The sequence below is a fragment of the Topomyia yanbarensis genome, chromosome 2 (assembly GCF_030247195.1).
Source record: "Topomyia yanbarensis strain Yona2022 chromosome 2, ASM3024719v1, whole genome shotgun sequence".
Lineage (NCBI taxonomy): Eukaryota > Metazoa > Arthropoda > Insecta > Diptera > Culicidae > Topomyia > Topomyia yanbarensis.
In genome coordinates, this window is record NC_080671.1 from 462,807,199 (window position 1) to 462,829,199 (window position 22,001).

Genomic DNA, 22,001 nt, shown 5'->3' on the forward strand with positions numbered 1-22,001 from the left:
GTTGTCACTTTCAACCACGTGTTTTAAGTTGTTCTTCTAACGTGTTGAATGATATTAACACTGCACTGCGAAGATGATGATACTGAAGGTACAACACTTCCGTAAGTCTAAGTTGCATTTTTGCCTTCAGAAGGTATTCCACTTCACTAAAACTCGGTCGTTTTAAACAAAATTTAAAGTCAACGACCGCAGCGTTGGGTCGGAGTAAAGCTTTTTCGTCAACTTTACTCATGATGACAAGAATAATCCGATATTTCCTTTGTTCTCGAGACAATGCACACTAGATCGGGAGGCCTGTTGTTCACTTGGCTCGATTGTACGTTTGATTGCGGCAGAAGTAGAAAGTAGACTGAAACATAGGAGTTATATTTATTATATTTTATGGGGGCGGGCATAGCGAATAAAATTAAATTTGCTGATTTTTTGTATCATTTCATTCCATTTCACATATTCTTATATAATTAATGTTCTTGTAACGTTTGTGATGTCACAAACTGAAAATAAAAGCTTTCAAGATAAGGTTCCATTTTTGGCACGGTTCCAGTTTTGGTATCTGAAAAAAAATATTGTTGCCAAAAACGGAATCCAATAGAGATGGGCCATTCGTTCGCGAACGGTTCAAGTGAACTGGTTCTTCGAAGAGAATGAGCGACCGGAAGTTCTTTTTAAAAGAACGGTAGTTCTCAATTCTCTTCAAAGCGAATGAACTGAACATGACCCAAAGCCGTTTGGCGAATTTCTCGGATCGATTTTTAGGCGAACGAATGAAAATGAACCGACTTGCCGTCCCACAAACCGCTCTCTGTGCTCTCCCAGAATGGAACCGGCGAAGAACGACTCACAAGCGAACGACTCATCACATTCTCTATTTCTCTAGTTATACATCATGAAGAAATCGCTACCCTTGATGGACTCGTTAAGCATACAGGGGTATAATAGTTTGGGCAGCATCTGTTTGGTTCCTCTCCAAGAATCGAATGTTTTGAGAGACATTCGCTAGATACAAGTAAAATATCAGCTGAACGGAAGAACGGTTCATCTGAACTAGTTCTTTTTACAGAACTGTTTAGTCGGGAATGGTTCTTCGAAGTGAACTGTTTCGCCCATCTCTAGAATCCAACTTTACTATCAAAGATAGAAAAAAAACAAGTTGAATTACAATTTTTGTTACAAAATTCAAAATTTTTGGAGCGACTTGGCAGAATGTCACAATAAATCTTCTTAAGACAGATGTCTTCCGTTTAATTTCACTATATTAATAATAATGAAAAACAATTGCTTTTCACCACCAATCAGATACTTGTATTTCAACTATTACTTGTAGTCTTCTTCAGTTTTCATATCAGTCTAAAGAAAATTGCTATTTTAGTAATTTGAAATTTATAGGTTGTACGCAAGCTGAGTTTCCGCATACCACGCATTCGGTCTTCTTCTTTTATATGAGTTCAGATTTATTCAAGTATATATAGTAGAATAAAATGTTGATCGAGTTTAATCAGCTTCCAGAGTAACTCTACTACAACTAAAAAGTTCAAACATTTACGTTCTTATCATTATAGGCCATCACAAAATTTACTTTCTTGAAGTGATAATTTATGCCAAACGTCCATTATTCCAATCGTCCATTATGCCTAACGTACGTATGCCAAACGTCCATATGCCTAACGTATTTATGCCTAATGGGGTACACCCAGATATAATAGAACCATTATCGATGTTTCATGCTCCACCATACAAACAATGGGTTAAGAACAGTAACTATATCAGAATAAACTTTTTTTTAATATCACTACATAGATGAACCAAATCTATTACAAATCGATTTTTGAAGACCCTCTTCATAATCGCCCTGTAACGTTTGGGCCAAAACTGAAGGCAATTTGGTGGGTTATTTTCATTTTCAACGAACTGTCTTAATTTTACGTGTGCCAATTGAGGGTTGTTTTGGCGTAGTGCATCGAGGCTAAAATCAGGCGAAACAGTAGATGGGTACTATGCTTCTCATGTAAAGGTAGCAATCCCTTCCGCAGACTCTCAAATCGATAGATTTCCGCATTTATAGTTCCGGTAACGTAAAAAATGATAGACTTCAAACAGCAAAAACATATTGCTTACCATATCAGCAATTTTCGACCAAATTTCTCGACCTGAATCTATTTGTCCCCATTGTTTATGTTCTCCTCCGTGACAATACAATTTCTAGAGCTCTTCTTGCAGCACATTGCTTGCTTCAGGTTGATACGTTGGATCATTCGTTCCCGTTTCATTGGCTAAAATCTCCTATCTTCCTAATTTGAGATACCACTTTCCGATTCAGTTTCGGGATGGAAGATTCGGGTTTCCTGCCTCTTCACCTTCCTCACTTGCAGTTCCACCAGTAGTTTTCCCCAAATTGGTTTATGATGGATTCTACACTCACGTGGTCAATTCCAAAGCACTCCACCGCGCATAGTAACACCTATTTTTTCACTTCATTTCTAACACTCGACATTTTGAAAACGAGGAATTTAAACCGTACAAAAACAAAAACAAATGAAAGGAGACGGTCATACACACAGCATGCTGTGATGATCACTTTTAAAACAAATACGTGTGTATAACGTAAACGTATGTGGACAGTAAAGTGGCTCGACATATGACATTTTTCAGCACAGCACTTTTTGAGTTCCTTTTATGGTCCCAAATGCCTCTGCAAAATTTGGTGGCGGTCGGTTGCTTCCCGGATTTGCGCATTGCGTTCAAAGTTTGTATGGGATTTTATATGGGGAAATCAATTATTTTGATTAAAGATCGCTATTTCACTCAATATGAAAAACCAGCTTTATAAAAGTATACTTTGTCGAAGACGGTATTTAGCTACGAGTTTTCAAAAAATAGTTATATAGATAGACAATCATTGCTAAATTTTTAAATTTTCAATTCTGCCGCGACGCCTCTTAGGTATACCCCGCGTTCACTACGTTTATAAATTCATAAACTAGATAATGTGCAAAAGTTTTCATCCAGAACTTATTCATTCTGAGCAAACTCTGCATGTAATAAACCCTCTGACTCAAGGCAACAATCTTAGAAAATAGTCGTTTAATTCTTCACCTGAGTCTACAATTCAGCTACTGCCGATACAATAGGATGGGCTTCATACAACTAGACACAAACTTTTTTCTTCGGCCAAGTGTGTCAAAAAAGTTCGATCCCGAAAAAGGGAATGCGGCAATTTACACTAGATGTGGAGACCGGGCGGCTCGAATCTGAACCAGTACAAAGCAATACGCTGTTCCAGAATTCTTCAACATGGAAAGGAGATGTTGAGGTTAAAGGGATGTTTTATCTGAAAATGTAGAAAAGTAGGAAAGCAAATGTTTGAATTGTACCATACTTTTTATAGAATTTAGAGCCTCATTTTAGTTAGACTTCACCAGCAATTCTTAGCATACAGGATAATTGTAGAGCTAATCTAACTCAGAATTACTTGTCCGGTTCCGGCACCTCCCCTCCATTGTTCCAATCAAGCAAGATATTTTATCTAGAGTTCTCAAGTTGCTCAAATCAGGAGAACATTACAACTCAAAATTTTCAAGGTTTGCTCGTTCAAATACTTTCTCGACAATGAAAATTTTAAAACCAATACCTAATACTGAAAATTACTTCCGTTTAACTCAATATTCCGATCTGTCTTTCCCGTTGGATACTATGAAAAAAAATCAACAATGAATTCAATACGCCCTCCGTCTCCCTATACCACAAATGGAAAGGCCTGGATAAGAAACACATATTGTACCGGTAGAACGAACCCATCAGTAACAGATTCCGAGCGTACATTTTCACACTTATCACCTCGACAGTTTTCCACTAAACTTTTACAATTCGTTTTGCACTTTTCTGAAGATTGAAAAGTCTACCAGCAGTGGGTTGTCTGGAACATTTTCGATAGCAAGAATTATGGATTGATTCACCTCTTTGTACCAGTGAAAGGCCATTGGGAATATAGAATAGAAATATAGCGTATAATAGTCATGGAATTTATTTAAATAATGCACCGTTTATGGTAATTAGTATAGATGTTAATTTCAGGTTGAACTAAAGTGACCAGACGTCCCGAATTATATGATCCCATATTTAATGCACTTGTACCGCATCGCTAGACGTCCCGGAAACTGTCCCGTATTTTCCATATAAACATTAATATTCTACAAAGTATTCAAAAAGGTTTGAATAGTGATATCCAATCTCTGAATAACGTGGGGAACGTGCAAATTGAGTCATTTGAACTGTACCTTAGTTGACTACTAGTATGAATCATCTCATCAATCATTGCAAAAAGTTTCTGGCCTAACAAAATATTCAATAGGTTTTTTGAGTGTGTACCCCATTCATCTCGAAAACGTATCTTCGTGATTAAGGCACAGACCAACAGATATAACACTCGAAGACAATGCTTCGGCCGCTTTAACGGTCATTTTAAATATATTTGTAGTTGGGACTGTGGCCACATTTGCAATTATGGCGCCACTGACATATCAACAAACGTATGGGGGATAGACCACTAGTGAAACATTGCCCCCACATCTGAGGGGTAACCCACCATCAAATGCGTGTTTGGGACCGTGAACAAAACTAGTGTTCTGGTAAAATTGCCGGATCGATATTTTTTGAGGGAATAGTGTTATGTCTTCTAGTTCTATTTCTTCACCCTTGCTTAAGGACATTATACATGCGAGCCACAACATAGCAGCTGCGCCACACACACCCCTCTCCCCTGCCTAACCATGTATCTGACATGAGCAAATATAAAAATACGTTTTTTAACACACTAACCTTGCTGGTGTGCCACGAAACTGCTACTTAAGGAAGCTAGAATATTTTCCTATACAATCAATCCGAGTTTTTGACGGAATGCCATCTGTAGCTCCTATTTTGTGCGAAAATATCACCCCTCTTCACTTGAGGTTTCTTTTCGAAACAATCTTATTTTTCTTCTTCTCGTTTTCATTGCACTTTTTCAAATGCACTTTTTTCACACGCCACTACAAAAACACTCGCGAAACTTTAATCGTTTACTAACAAAACTTTTCTGACAAGTTGTAGATGACCAAAGGAAAATGTTCGGAAACTCTCATTTGTGCGTTTGAATTTTCACTTCAGATTTAAGTTTTTGTCAATGTAAACAAGCGAGTCGGTGCCTAGCAACGCAACGTGGCTTCCACATATCTTCACCTTAACGCCAGGTTTAAACGTACTGGTGAAGCTGATTTAAAAGTTAAGCGAGGGTGAACAAATCGGCCCTAAGACATCACAGTTGAACAATTGTTGTTCATCAAAAAACAGCTTAATCTATGCTTTGTGCATTCAGTACAAGCACCAGTTCGTATATTTCCAACCAAGTTATTACGATATGATTGCACATGTCATATCTAATGATCAACGCGGGAAATGGGTTAAAACAAAGTTCACTTCCCCCAAAACACAGTTTCTACCAATTTGAGCATGCAGATTGCATCCAACAATACAATGCTTTGAAACCACGCCGGTTGTCTTAATTGCTCCGTTGCAATGCACTTCGCCGAACCAATCAACAGAGACAAGCTGCCGTTCAGTATGGCCTAGAACCACGGGCCCCGTTTGCTAGAATACGTATAATTCCTGACTCACTGATATGCGGGTGAAAAGGCACAAAAATTGGAAAGTGCACCTACCGAAAAAAGTGCACGGAAAGGATCCGGCCAACTTCCCTCGATTTTATTGCTCAATGCTATCTAGGTAAGGGATTTCCCTATTTATCCCCCTGCAGTTCTTCTGTTTACGCTCGGTGCAATCGAAACACACAGACTGACAAGCCCGCCTCCGCCCTCGACACGGACACCGGCCTGTTTTCATATCATGCGGAAGTGGAAGAGCCTCGAGTAGTAGGCTTTCGATTTTTTTCGAGTTTCACTTCATTCGCTGATGATGGTTGAGATTTGATACCTTCCTGTTTTACTGCTGACCATGGCTACACGCTGATGATGTTGATGACGATGGTAATGATAACGTTTCGGCATTTTGATGACAATGGGGTTCGTGTTTTCTGCCGCTTTCTTTGTGAAGAGGGTGTAAATTTGATGCACATGCGCATCTGCATTTGGTATTCATAATGCGGCCCATACACGATACAATTGGTCGTACAACCTGTCGAACGACATGTCGTACGACAAGTCGTATAGACTGTTGAAGCGATTTGTCGTACGACCAATTCGCCACACACGGTTGTAGCTGCAGTACGATAAGTCGTCCAACCAGTTTGACGTTTTTTTCTTTCTTTTGTAGAAAAGTAATGCAATCACTAGGAAAATCGATTTCTTAACCAGGGCCCGGCTGGCCTAGTCTCATATACCACTCTACTCAGTTTGCCGAGTTCGGGTAACGTCTGTGTGTGCGTGTATTTGAGAGTGAATGTGTGCATGTATGACCAACAATCTAACATCGTTGAATTTCATTCTGATCGAACATCTGGCTCCGGGTCTGCGGATCGATGGGTGTGATCACACAGAAAGTTTTGATATAAACGCATTTGGAGAGGGAATAACTGTGGAACAGCAGGAACCATGAAACATTCGCAATAAAATCATAATGCATGAACAAAATCGTCTCATTCCCTCATTTTCCATGATTTCTAATTCTTTACACGTGTTGCTATATTTTGGAAGATTTCTTATAACTCTATCTCTTTTAATGATTTTTTTTGTAACAGCCAGAGTAAATTTACAATGAACAAACTTTATTCCATTTCTAAGAGTGGCCGTTCATCGAATATAATTCAGTCTACTGCTTTTTATAGCTAATTTTATACTCAATATTTGCCGCGAACAAAGTTTTTTGATTACTTGTCGTGGTTATGTGTAATTTCCCAATTTTTATAAATAGACCCATTGGGTTACTGTGAATGGGTTCCGATTTTCTACAGTAAATACTACTCATCTAGTCCAACATTTGTCAATTTGGGCAAGTTTTGTGGCAATTGTATCTTCTTTCGGGAATGCAGCTTATATGCATATATAAGTCCGATGATATAAAGATTTCTTTCGTAAACAAACGATTTTCGCCTTATTATAACTTTAATTAGAATCGCTAGGATCATTCGTAATATTTAAAGAATACAATTTACACTCCACTATAGACGACGTCGTGTTTCATAGTTCCTACCCATGGGGCACACTGGTAAATTTTAGCACCGACTGTTTATTATCAAAAAAATATAATTGTTAATTAACAACAGAATAGAACTATGTACCACTTTTGGCTACACATATGACATGTATTATCACCAAATTTAATCGTGGAAAAATATGTTTCATTGCAACCCTCTCTCCCTTACCACTAAAAGGTATTTTTTATGCAAATGGCTGCCAATTTGCTTTGATTTGCAGGCTTAGGTAATTGAAGACTAATCCAATGGTTCCAGAAGCTTTGGTGCTAATATTCAAAATATAAATCGGTCTCATAGAACATCTGCTACTGTGTTTTGAGTTTTGAACAATTGTTGGCTCAGTTGATTTGGCACATTTTTACGATTCCCGTATAGAAAGATTATGCAAGCGATTTGAAAATTGTTGAACTAAATCCGGCCCGCAGGTCCACAATTTTTGGAGCAATAAATTTTCTGGATTTTAACAGCGGAGTGGCTAGGGCTGACCGAAATAGTAAATTGAAGAAACCAGATAAATTCATCGAATTCATTTTAACAAAGACTAAAAATGTTAAAATTAACTCTAGAAGTGTACAGATCTGATAAAAAAGGCCATAGTTATTAGTATTTCAGTTTTTCAGGTACTCTATCGGGTCCACAACGATTAAATGAAACTTTCGTTTGCGGAGTTACAGATTGGTTACTGCGATCACATAGGGATTTTTCGTATAAATCGGTGCAATCGTGATATTGTTAAGGTGCAAGTGAGAAACGTTTGAAAAAGCGGTCATCTTGGAAAACGCAAAAAGCAGTTTTTTTGTGACACCATTGGACAAATCTTCAGGATAATCAATCAGCAATACTCGACCAATGCCCCGAATACATTGATTCATTTTCATGAAGATTTTTACAAAGGTGGTAGAAAAAACTGCTTTTATCGTTTTCCAAGGCCGCGTATTAAGGTGTTTTCAGTTGAAACTTAAGGTTAAAAATGTCAAAATATTTAGATTTACAGTTCTAGATCACTGATGGTCAATCAAAGTTTCTTTCGCTAAACTGTGCATCATCGATAATTCTAGAAGTCCATAGACATATCGTACGACTGGTAGTACGACAGGTCGTATAGACTGTTGAAGCGATTTGTCGTACGACCAATTTACCAGACACGCTTGTATTCGCAGTACGACGGGTCGTCCAACCAGTTAGAGGTTATAGCTTATACGCAGAGGCATTCAAAATGTCAAGTTCCTCAAAACGTAAGCTAGCGTCAATTTTTTCCATTGTTTTGTTAACAGACAATGAGGAAAAAGTTAAGAAACGGAGAAAGTGGTCCAAAAATTGGCTGTTAAATCGATCGACTCATACGCATATGAATTTACTCTCAGAGTTAAGTGTAACAGAGCCTGAAGATTTTAGAAACTATTTGCGTATGAACGAAGATACATTTAATGCTCTACTCGATATGGTTGGGTCTAAAATCTCAAAGCAGAACACGGTAATGCGAGATGCGATCAGTGCCCGCGAAAGATTGGTTGTTACATTACGGTACCTTGCAACAGGAAGTTCTTACGAGGACCTTAAATTTTGTGCGGCTATATCGCCTCAAGCAATTGGCAAAATAATTCCTGAAACGTGTTGGGCCATATATGAAGCACTTAAAGAAAATTATCTAAAGGTAAGTTTAAATCCAGTGATTTTTAATATGCATATTATTATGAACATACAGAACGGGAAGTAAAATATTCAAAAGAGTTACATAGGTGTTGGTAGAAAGGTTTCAAAAAATTCTGTTAAAGAAGTTCCAGCGATGACTGTTTGAGATTCGTTCAATTCTTCATTTGAATGAGGTTCTGGATGATCGGATAATAGATGTGGTTGCGATGCTTGATTATACATTTGTTGTTCCACAGCATTTGGTGTGGAACACGTCGCTTGTGATTGGATGATAGGAATGGTTTGAATGTGAGTTACAGATCTGCAACGCACTTCGGCTTCATCCGTTAGTTTGCCCAACCTTGCGTAAAACACAGCATCCGATATAAGTTTTTCTGCAATAATTCGTTGAGATTCCGATAATTCTTTTAATTGAAAAGCTATACGTTTTCTAATTATCTGAAACTCATTTTCATCCTCCGTTAAGGTTTTATAGGCCAAATCGAGCAGTTCTGATTTCTTTTTTTGTTCCTTTTCGTTGTTCACCAAACGTCTTTTGCGGTTGTTGGTTGAACGAACTGGAGCGTAGGGTTACCAATTTGTATGGGGAATTGCTGTGTTAACGCACACTTCAACCCGTAACTCTGGAACCGAAAGTCCGATCAACTAAAAATTCAATAGCGTCTTATAGGAGCGTTTTACTTTTCAGATGAAACTAAATTTGTGCAAATCGGTTCAACCATCTCTGATAAAATCGAGTGACTTTATTTGACACACACATACATACACACATACATACGCATACACATAGACATTTTGCGATCTCGACGAACTGAATTGAATGGTATATGTCACTCGGCCCTCCGGGCCTCGGTAGGAAATTCCATTTTTCGAGTGATTGCATAGCCTTTCATTATATGAGAAAGGAAAAACCATTTTTAAAATAAACTACCCGAATAAATCACCAAATGGCAGTAGGTTTGCTAAAGCTCGTATGAATTCGTTATACTAACCTCTGAATAAACTACCAAAAATTTGTGTAGTTCGAAGTTTCTGTTGCGCTTTCATTGATCACGAGTAGTTTTCTTTCACAAAAGCTCGTAATGTTTCGAAAGGAACCTTGAATTGTTTAGAGGCGATGTTCTCTACCATGCATCTAATTCACGCAACACGAGTGACCTCTGCAATAACATAGCAAAGATAATGCCATTTACCTATTGTACCCCCATACCTATTTGCCCCAATCACTCTATATAAGGAAAAAGTCTTGAAAGTTTGAGCGAATTCTATGCATTTCTTTTATATGAAATGTAAAACTGCATAAATAATAACAACGTGTCAATCGTGCCTATATATTCTAATAGGCTGTCCTGACAAATTAAAAGATTTTCCATGCCGAATAATATGATTAGTCAGCATACAGATTTTCTTCGTTCCAACTATTATCGACTTTCCTCTGTTATCGATTTGTTCAGAACTGTCTTACGATTGATGAATAGTCAGTCCTTTAGAAAATGTTATTCGATTTCCCGTATGAGCCCCTGCATGCTGCTAGTTGTTTTTGCAAAAGGTACAAACAACATTAAAGTGGACACTGCACTTATATATTTACACGTTTACGTAAAATAACGATGAAGAATTGAGACCTAATTCGAAAGTCTCACTTAACGAGAAGAATAGATATAAATTAGATAAAGCACTCTATCAAAACTGCCTAATATACTTTTCACGGGACATTGGCATTGAATCTTGGTGACATATGCAACAAGGATAAATTTTATGTATAATGTCGAGTATAACCTGCCATGATAATAGTAAAAAGAAATGCACAATTACACCACTAGGTGAATGGATCTACACGACAAACGAAACAGATTCATTGCCGAATTTGCCAGAAAAAACAAATACCAACAAATTTTCACTCATACATACAACTGGTCGTACGACCAGTTTTTAAGCATGCCAAACTACCATACGACACGACCGGGTCGTACTACAAGTCGTACGACAGAGGCACACACGTTGCGATAATCGTTCAGACGGTCGTTTCGACACAAGTTGTACGACCGGTTGTACGACCGTCGTACAACAAATCGTATCGTGTATGGCCTGTTTAAACGGTCGCGCGTCAAAACATAATTGGAAAAGTGTGCCGTGGAAAAGTGTATAGGCAAATGAGTGCTTAATACAGCTACGATGAGAGCACGCTGGATGCCGCTATGTTTTGTACAAATGATAAACAAAGTAAACCGTTCTTCTATTGATGTTTTTTGGTCGATTAAGATAGTGACAAATGACTGCATTTTTCAAGCAAGGTTATACAGGTATACCTCGATTTAACATACATTTTCCGTTCATAACATCGAATTTTATGTTACGCCCACACTGGTAGATATGTTTTTATGGGTGAGGTTGGAGTTACTGGAACATCAATTACTAAAATTACCTGCTACGATTTACTTCTAGTTTCGAACCTGAGATCTTCGTATTCCCAGCATAGCCGCTATGTACTCATCTATTTATACACTGTCAAGCAACGATTATATTTGATCATTTTTATCGATTTGTGATTACGATCTAAAAATACCATAATCCAACCTAAATATGGCACTCCAATGATACCTTCTATACCTGTCAAATCGCAACTTACATTCTGTACTCAAGCCATTTTTATTGCTCAAATATTGAATTAGTTTGGCAGAAAATTTGCGAAGTGCTATAAGGAGGTGACTATTTTTTTGAACGATTTTGCAGTTTAATCCAATTGCAAATTAATTTCTATACAATGTTTCAAAATTGTCTTTATTATTCCGCATGTACAATTTTGTTTTAAGTTGTAGTGGACTAATAAATAACTTCAAGTCAACATTGTATTTCCATCACAGATTTGCATTTTATGTGAACTTTTTACAACAAAACATAATTTTTGCTTGCACTATTTGTAATTTTGATTTAGTCTGCCATTATTTGTAATTTATTGTAAACTTTTATATACGATTGCTGGTTTGCTGGGTACGTGAACTTATCAGTATCAATAAAAAATTTCATCACAATACAATGAAATATTTGAAAAAATGTTAAATACACACTTATATACAGCGAGGAGATGGAATCCACTAGAATGTTGATATCACATCGGTCTCCAAACAACCTCAGTTTAGAAGCCGCGTAGCATTTGATGGCTGAAGCCATGAATGTATTCACTAGCTTCCTGCTCCTAGGTTATAAGAGGGTTCAAAATCGGAAGGCTTCTTTTCATTTATTGGATCTATATAGGATATATTCATATATTTAAATGTAAACATTTATTATGGTACCCAATATAACGGAATCCTTGCACCCAGAGACTCCAACCATCTTGAATCGTACGCAAATGCCAGTTTATTCGAATCCCTATCTCCACTAACAACCATTCTCCGCCCGTCGCATTATTCTATTTTTTGTAGAATTCCCATTTTATCCATGGCTTGTTTCATAATATATGCGGTCAGCATTCTGTTAAACAAGTAAATTAAAGAATTTTGAAAGAATTTAATCGAATTCGTTTATCAAAATGATTCAAGACTTCTGATAACTATAATTTCAGGCTGCTTAGTGGAGTGATGTCATCAAAAAATGTATATTCAAAAATTCGCATAATATTTACATGTGTCGTACAGAATCATATATGGTTGGTGTTAAGTCAGACTGGACTAAGTCGCAAAACATCAAAAAATGAGTTAATGATAGCACTGGATAAAGAATTTCTTCATCTACATTCCACTTTTACCAGATTTGAAATATGAAACAATAAACAAGAATTATGGTAAAAATTGTTTTCCAATTATAATGTAAAGGATGCCGCGATTCAAACTTTAAACGCGTTTTTCTCGAAATCAATGCACTGTCACTTAGTCCGGTCTGACCTAATACCGACCTGTTTACGCCGGGATCTGGCCGATACTCAAGCCCGGGAAACAGTGAAACACAGGGCGGACGAACAGCACCCGGAACGAAACAAACTTGGCTGGCCCCGCACAGGCCAGCAGAAGGGCGTTCTTTTCCACCTGCTTTGGACAACTTTCAGTCCACACAACACTGAAAGTCTCTTATAACAGAACTGAATGTGCGTCGCGCTCGCCGTGCATACGTTGCACACCGCTTCCCCACAGACCGGGAATTAGAAATAGTTTCGAAGCAGTGAAATTTGAATATAACAATGTTGTAAATAGTGTAAATAAATGTTGTTATGATTACAGTAGGACTTTCTGGTGTTGTGTGGACTGGAAAGGTCCGAAGAAGGCGGAAAAGAACGCCCTTTTGCCGGCCTGTGCGGGGCCAGCCAAGCTTGTTTCTTTCCGGGTGCGGTTCTTTCGCGTTGTGTTTCACTGTTTCCCGGGCTTGAATATCGGCCAAATCCCGGCGTAAACATGGTCCTTCGAGCCGGATAGACTCTCAAGTCCGCAGGATGGCGCTCCATTTACCGCAAGCCAAGCGGTCCGCTGCAAAACGCGCGCAACGATCGTGCTTTTGTTTTCGCGAGCGCCATCGCGATCTACCCGGTCTGTGGGAGAAAATGCAATGGAGACTGCACCCATTTTCCAATACTGCGAAGACGCGGATCGAGATTACTTTCGCTGCTGATTTGGAGAATCGGCGGCCAGCTGGACAGCTATGCAACAAATCTGCCAGCTGTAGGACGCGTTTTCCATCGCATCATCGACGGAAGTGGGTGAGTGCAGTTCCATTCAAGTGTGTGAATAAATCGGTGCGTCTGGTAGTCTTTTTTCTTGCCGTTGACGAAGAAACACAATTCACGAAAGTTACACACCGACCGCGCTGTAACAGTAGGTCCAAGCAGGACCGATTCCTGGCCACAACACGTCCCGCTTTCGCTGCGATTCTTCGGGACGAGCACCGTTGTGAGCCATTTACGTCATCACATATTAGTGAGCACCCTACGACGAAGACTACCAGCCCGATTCACACTCGAAACGAGCCATAGTGTGGCATCAGATGCCAAATCCCACGTCATCAATTCGCGGCAAACCGATGGCCGCTTCATCTAGTGCAGCACAGAACGCCGTTCTTCGTATGTGTCGCCAACAGACAATCGAAACGGCGCGTGATCGTGTTTTCCCTACATAAGCCTGCACTAGATTTGCTCTACCGGCATTAGAGCTGTATCGTACCCCGTACACACACACTAGGCACATTAAGGATCTCTGGTGGCCAAAATGCGCACAACGTCAACCCACATATACGCACGATTCGTTCTTCCTGGAAGCAATTGGCTTCACTTTTCCCGTCAAAGACGACCGAAGGACGATTCTCATACACACACAACTACACACGGATGTCGAGTCACTTTCCGACCTGGGAAGCAACCAAGTGCTTCATATTTCACCGTTGGTGTTTTCTGGTCCCACCAAAGGGCGATTTGGTGGATTTATGATCGCGTATTCGCCAGAAATCATGCAACCGGAAAGTGACATTCGCCAAATTTACCACGTCATCCGTCAGCTCACCCGATACTGGATCAACTTTCCGTGGGATTCTGTTCCTCAACGCACTCCTTGTGGTTGGACCGGAGGAATCCATCTTTTTGCGTGTAATCCGTCCACGGATGTACGGATTGCACCACAAAGTTGATCACATCGCATCACTACACGCAGTAAGATACGACGAAGCGGTTTTGTCACCACCATCAACGAAGCCAAAGCAGCAAACACACCCGCCGGACGAGATCCCGGCCCTCACTCAGGGTATAGAGTCGCCAGACGAGATCCTGGCCCAAGCTCGGGGGAATCGAGCAGTTCCTGAAGCATCTGTAAAGAGCACAAGCCTCGCCGGGCGGGTTCTCGGAACCCCCCGGCTGTGACTTGACAATAGTTAAGTACAATTTTTTCGCTCAGCAGCAACGATGTTTGCGTACAGATTTTCTATTCTTTCAGTTTTTCATCGTGATCGTTAACCGCACTATGGTCTGTACGCACATCCATCCGGACAGAATTACGGACCGTTTTATCACTCATGCACACATCGCCGTATCAACGAAGCTCTGCGATCACCAATCCGACAGAATATCGGACTACACCGTCTATGAGCATCATCCCGACAGAATATCGGTATGAGATCACTTACCATCACCACGAACGTTTGTGACGTCACGGGATCACCACTCCAGTAGCAGACTGGACCGCACAGTAGTTTTCTGTGATCGCCGTCGACGAGTCACCATCGCCTAGCAACACTATCTCCGGACAGTTTCCGGCCCGTACTACGTCATCGCAAGAAACAGACAATACAACGTCATCACAGCTACACCGCTAGTCCATACCAACTAGCGGAATCGTCAACGCTACCAACTCTATCGTAGTTCGACCCATCTCACAGGCCTAAGCAACTACTGATTGAATTTCCTTGATAATTCAAGGCGGGGAGAATGTTCACGCCGAAGTGAACATAGTATCGGAAAATTATTTTGACCGCTAAAATCGACACCAGCTGACAGTGTGCCAAATCGAATAATTTCCCACCCGCGGCACAGATGAATTTCTTCTCCAATTTCGGTCAGCTGGCACACACGTAAAACGAAGGCAAGCTAATATCATTGCTGTTCAGCTGATTGCTGCTGGTCTTTCCAACAATGACTTTTGCAGTCCGGTGGTTTCTACGCAAATTCGTTGCCGTAGCAGCACCGACTGAAGAGGATCGCACACACTCGGGGCGATCATCATCTTTACCCGTCAGCCCATACCATGGCTGTGGGACCGGACGGGTAGTACAAAGTTTATCGCCGAACAACACAGTCCAGCACAACTGACTGTGCGTCGCGCTCGCCGTGCATACGTTGCACACCGCTTCCCCACAGACCGGGACTTAGAAATAGTTTGAAACAGTGAAATTTAAATATAACAATCATGTACATAGTTGTAAATAAATGTTGCTTGTTCTAGAACATAGACTTTTAGTGTTGCGCGGGCTAAAAGTGATTGCAGAAGGCGGAAAAGAACGCCCTTTTGCTGGCCTGTGCGGGGCCAGCCGAGTTAGTTTAGTTTCCCTGTTTGGGTGCTGTTCATCCGCTCTGTGTGTCGTGTTTCACTGGTTCCCGGGCTTGAGTATCGGCCAGATCCCGGCGTAAACAGACCATATGTACAAAATACGTTGTAAACTAATCGTTCCACAACGCCCTGATACCACTATCGATAACTTATGACGGCGCAAAATGTTGAATGCTGGCGCTAACTTGACGAATGATGACTTATCCACATATTTCGTCACGGTTTGTTCTACTAACAATTTATTTTACGTTATTATAACGTCTAGAAGTTTGTAATTTGAAATTATATTGGATTCACTTTGGCTTCTACGACGTACCGATTTGACTGTGTTGGTCCACAAAATTTCAATATATCCGTCAAACATCTAAGTGAAATTACAAAATATACTACGTTCATCATTTCTGAAATTCAGATTTTGAGACTTTAAACCTAAAATAAGTCTTGTTTGATCTCCTACATAGTTTCAAACAAACTTTTAGATGTTGTGAGAAGAAAAATATATTAATAGTTTTACAAATTATTAATTTTATTATACTTGACGTATGTAGTATCACATAGGATTCGAGTGTGTATCTTCGTCGCGAGCGGTTGACTCTCGTAGAGCTCCCTTCGAGTTGGTTAATTTTCATCATTTTTGGCACAGTTTGCTGTCTCCCGGTTATCAAAAGTGTTGATAACGGTGCAATTTGACAATTTGAGACATTTGATTATACAAAGTGAAGTGGTTTATAAAAGCATTTTTCGGCATATTTTCGACAGACGCGAGTGGTAACAGTTTGTGAAAATTGAATTCCGGCAAATGAAAAAAATATCTTTTCCTCGCATTACGGGCCGTCGATTCCCGATGCAAGGACAATAAACGCGTACAGAAAACATCTAGAAATACAGTGTACATTGTAAAAATAGTGAAAAATGGTTTTTCAGAGAAAAAAATTCGATCCGAAAAGTGAAAAAATATGGCAATAAGAAAAATTGACATTCAAATAATTGGCGTTTCACCAGCGACTAGCAACTACCAGGTGTCGCCCAAAATTCTTCGCCCGAAAAATAGGTGGCAAACCAGCCGGTCGGTGCTCAGCTAATTTCGTCCGCGTCCCTTGTCACCTATTTTTCATTGAGTGTTTCATCGGCGGTGCTATCTTTGAAAATGAGCCGCCTTGGATATTCAACTGTTTTTTTTACTGTATTATTTTATTGCAAATGAGTAGAGGTTGTGATTCTTTTATATTCGGGATTGCAGATATTTTGTCGCATGTAAATTTTGGGTGTTCGTTGATGTGATGGCGCTGTAAGGGAACACGTATCTGCCGGTCGGCAAACTTTTCTTTGGACTGAGCAAACTAATTTTTATGTTTCTTTAGGGTTTGTTTTACCAACGGGGGAACTGATTCACAGAGCATTCAATGTGCTTTGGGAAAACACATGGCCTTAATTGAGTGGAATGATGACTTCAATCATGTATAATGTTTGAGCATTGACAATTCGCGAGAGGGATCGGGGACCGGTTGGCAATTACCTTCAGTTATGTCAACACGAAGAATAAGTGTTTTGCTGTCATTTTCATTGCTTAGCTTTCAATTCTATCGCAAAAATTCACATTCTGCAAAATATTGAATAATTTTCACAATTCCCATCCGATTTAAACTAACAATAGCTGATTTTTATTGGTTATTAGCAGGCTTTAATTTCGCATAAAAATATAATTTTCAAAATTGCTTTATCTTGCCCAAAATCTTGACCAAACGCTTATTTTTCTTTAACCCATCCATGCCCACGTTGCTTGTGGACAACAACGTTTTTAAACAGCTATAACTTTTGATTAAGGCAAAATTTGCTCACAAAATCAAGTAAGGCTAATGAATGTGACTATTGTCTTTCATTTGAGTATTAATAATTTCAAGGACCAGCTCTAGAACTGAAGTTATTGCAATTAGTCTGATTGGATTCCGATAGAGCAGTGCTGCCAGGAACAGTTTACGATGACGACGGAAAATGATTTTTTCTTATATCTTCGTTATGTTGCAATATTATTGAAAATCGATAAAACTTATCAATTTAGACTGTCTTTGACAACATTTTCCACGCAATATGACTATTATAAATAATCTAGGAGAATTGTATTGAGCATTGGAAGGTAGAAATTGAGCAGCTTCTAGCACTACGAGGAAAGCACCTATCTTTATGAAAAAAGGCTTTTCGTGTTTCTTGAACACACCGTTTTCAAGGAAAAGTAGCTTTGAAACCCTACATACACGAGAAAAAAGTTTGCCGTGAAAGGGTTAAAAATGAGGAAAAATTAAGAGCAAGTTAGATAACGTTAGAAGCAGTAGTCGCACTAAAACAAAAAGTTCAAGGGCATTCAATTACCCTTGATTCAACATAATAATATTTCTTATCGATGCACTACAACCGAAGATATTTGGATTTTACTGAACGAGCTTTTATTTCATTTTTTTACTGTAACTCGAAAAGTATTCTACTGTAATTTTTTTGGTCTTCTTTTTCGAATTCAGCACACAATTTTACATCAGAAATGGTGTTTAAATGTTGAAGATCAGATTTTTATTTCTATTTTGTAAACTAGTGTTATCAATAGTGGACAATATATTCAAAGAATCTTTGAATGGCCATCAGTGATATAGCGTCGCTGTTGTCTTATGACAAACGCCATTTTGGGGTGAACTGAGTTAGATATGCCACATCACTAAATCTCTACAAAGTGGCGTTATCGGATTTTTGACATTCTGCTTGGTCACTGAGATATAGCGAAAAAAGTAATAATTTTTTTTTTTTTTCTTTAAATGACTGTGTCTGGGAATTAGCTCAAGTTATCTTGATGTATAGGATGTTTTTATATGTAAAACTATCTGAGAAACACAATGGCACAATCATTTTCAAATCAAAAATATGCAAATTATGAGAAAAATGCAGTTTAAGTTTTAAACTGGAATATAGCATATTTGGCAACACTGTAACCAGAAAAAAACTATTTTTTTCTAGATTCCCTGTAACATTTCCTTCAAAATGCATCTCACCGATTGTTTATAGACCAAATGAAGCCAAAATATGAATAAAAGTTAATAATTGATGATTTTTTTCTATGGAAAATTTTCCATGCACGATTATTACACGCTATACAAATTTTGTCATTAATACACACCTATGACACGTGTGAGTGTGACTTTTGTTTACAGTTATAGTAAAAACTCACAACATAGTCAACCGATCTTCGTAATATTTGAGAGATTAATACAGAATAGATAGAAGCAGTGTCTTCTTTGAATTGTTTATACCAAGTTTCGTTTTTCTTGAAATGTGCTAAATGGCGCTTGTCATAAGATAGCACAACAGCGACAATAGCTCTGAGAAACGAAGTAATTTGATGTTCATTTCAATAGATTTTTAACCTATGAGGTATTATGATTGTACCGGTTTATACGAGAAATTCTTATGTGACGGCAATAACCAACCTGTAACTCCGGAATAAAAAATTAGAAATGAATGAAATTTCACAACAGTCAATGGGTGTATTACATATTTCGGTTGGAAGTTCGATTGAAAACAGGTGTGACATTATCTTAGGAACTTGGCAAGTTGTTTCATTTAATGCTGTTTTTAACTTCTTGATGTTCCTGACATGATGAAACTGCGCAGAGTCGACATCCACTTCCACACACCTCGCATTTCTCTATCTTATCAGACATAATATTTGTTGTTTTAAGGAAATTTGCAAGATGAAATTTATTGATACATACTATATTCTATTCGCTAGCTCGAAAACCATCATTATATGAAACCTACCTATGGAGGTTACGTGAATTTCCCGCATTTTCTTAAGTAGGTATTCAACTAACAATTCTTTTCATTTGGCGATCGTAAGGATATGGCCAGGTGTGCAGTGAACTGTTCTGCCAATAATCGCAAATCGGTCCCATAAAGATAGGAAATCCCACAGAAAATGGGACAAATATGCGATCAAGGGCAGTATAATATTGTATAAAAACATTTCGTTAGTTTTTGCCATGCTATGCTACGGTATGAGATGTATTGAGGGTTTCAAATATAATGATGGATCTGTGGTCAAGCAGTTACAAGCTCAAATTCATTCTCTATAATCTGTTTCTTAAATCTTTAAAACATTTTAGTTGTCGGTTTTAAGAGCCGGTTTACTCCGCTCTCGGTAGCATTGCATAGAAAAAGGCACGTTTTTCCTCTTAAACAGCCACAGATGCATGCAGTAACGATCATAGTAACGAAGTATAAACAACGGTTACCAACTACACGAGCCTGGTAGAAAAGCAGATCAGTAGATTGCTTCGTCAAGATCGGCAGCACTGCAGAGAATGTCTTCATTAACTACTTCAAAATTTTGAATGCTACTTCATGAGTTGTATCATCTTCAATAAAGACAAGTCGACGACAAAAGTTACGTAGGAGCTCTAAAAGTTTTATTCAAAAATGTCCAAAACAATATTATTTCACAAAACAAAAACCGTTTTCGATGTGACCATGCGATGTAGATGTCACCTAGGACCTTTCGAAAAAATGCTGCTCATTAAAATGTTGCAAACCTGACAGTTCGAAAAAAAACATCAACTTTCGAATTCGACTCACCTGCATCCTTTGTTTACTTTTATTCTGAATTTTGTGCTTGCCGTTCTGTATTTTGTAAATTTACCAGTTAAATTATTGTTAAATCAATACTATTATCAATTCTTCAACCAAATTATGTCGGAATACAGCACAGTGAAAACCAGCAAGCTGGTACTGAAAGGCGAAAGTTCCAAGTTAGTAGAGATTATTTCCGATTAACCCATCAGTACAGGTGTTTATTTTTAAAATACCATCCCAGTAGCTCCAAGCGCAAGCATAAAAAACACAAGAAGGACAAGGACGGCTCCTCGTCCAAACGAGGTCGGTCGGAATTGGACGAAGATGCTCAGAAACACGGCGGCTGGTGGAAGGTAAGCAAAGTAGCCGAAATAACCGGTTCGGTGGCGATTCAGTTCGGCAAAAGAGCGTTCATCAAGGCTCTCGATAACGGTACGTTCACACTGGGTGCACCACATGACGAGGGGGACGGACCAGATCCGGAAGAAATTTTCACCGCTGTGCTGATTAACGACGAGAAGATAGCTTTCAAATCTGGCTACGGGAAGTATTTGAAGGCGGAAAAGGATGGCATGATCACAGGACGGTCGGATGCGGTTTCGGTTGTGGAACAGTTCGAGCCGGTTTTTGAGGGAGCCAAAATGGCACTATTGGCCGCAAATGGGTGCTTCGTGTCAGTGGATCCAGAGGACGATGCCGTGGTGGCAATCAAGAAAAAGGTTGGCGACAATGAGGTCTGTGTGGTGAGGAGCTGTGCTGCCCGGGAACACAAGACTACCAAGGAAGTAGCGGTTGAAGAGCAGGGCGAATTGGATCAAGTAGAAATAAACTATGTGTAAGTTATTTGCGGAAAGCTGGATTTTCGTTAAATAATGAGAATCTTTTCCCACAGAAAAAAATTTCAGAAGTTCCAGGACAAGAAGCTGCGTGTCAATACGGAAGACAAAGCCGCACTGAAGCAAGCTCAAGTAGAGGGGGTATTACATGAAGCTCTCCTAGATCGTCGGAGCAAAATGAAAGCGGATAGGTATTGCAAATAAATTACACGACATCTGAAATGAATTCGACTTTATTGATCATTATTTTCGTCTCTGTGTATATCACCGTTTTTCAAAGACAGTGTTTTCGCTCTTAAGAAAATGCTTTGTTTTTTCTGCTGTCTGTCCGGTTCACCGCGTGTTTAATTTCTAATTATTTTTGAGTATAACATGTAATTTTACGTAACCCTAATAGGGATCCTGAATGAGTAGTAGTTTTTTTTTATTTTTGTTGATAGATTATTATAATGCCAAAATCCAGACGGTAGGTAATCCTTTTTGCTCCATTTCTAATGTCGATGAACGGTGTAACCTCTCTCAGCTGTTTTCGCCAGTATCACTATTTATTCGCAGAAACACTGTTTTGAATCGGGCCTCCCATTCATGAAAGTGTATTGTGTTTGGTTTGTCTTATCTTAAACTGCTTCGCTAAGTAAACTGAATCAAAATTTTACGATCTATACAGTCGATTGCCGTACCAAGCGATATATGTCT

At 39.0% G+C, this 22,001-nt stretch overlaps 1 protein-coding gene across 2 annotated transcripts; it reads left to right on the forward strand.

Moving 5' to 3' along the window:
• The first annotated feature begins 20,485 nt into the window (after positions 1-20,485).
• Positions 20,486-21,531, forward strand: LOC131686047 (protein FRG1 homolog). 2 transcript variants are annotated; one of them, XM_058970163.1, is made up of 3 exons: positions 20,486-20,645; positions 20,711-21,304; positions 21,362-21,531. In XM_058970163.1, the coding sequence occupies exons 1-3, from the start codon at positions 20,587-20,589 to the stop codon at positions 21,507-21,509; spliced, it is 801 nt and encodes a 266-aa protein (XP_058826146.1). In that variant the 5' UTR covers positions 20,486-20,586; the 3' UTR covers positions 21,510-21,531. The 2 variants fall into 2 exon arrangements, with proteins under 2 accessions (XP_058826146.1, XP_058826147.1); XM_058970164.1 differs by having other exon boundaries at positions 20,503-20,645; positions 20,714-21,304.
• The last annotated feature ends 470 nt before the right edge of the window (positions 21,532-22,001 follow it).

Bases quoted from the DNA above. Each gene is read 5' to 3' on its own strand.
- LOC131686047 (XM_058970163.1), top strand. From the start codon at position 20,587: ATGTCGGAATACAGCACAGTGAAAACCAGCAAGCTGGTACTGAAAGGC. The intron at 20,646-20,710 runs GTTAGTAGAGAT...ATACCATCCCAG, and splicing joins CTGAAAGGCGAAAGTTCCAA to TAGCTCCAAGCGCAAGCATA. The intron at 21,305-21,361 runs GTAAGTTATTTG...CTTTTCCCACAG, and splicing joins CAAGTAGAAATAAACTATGT to AAAAAAATTTCAGAAGTTCC.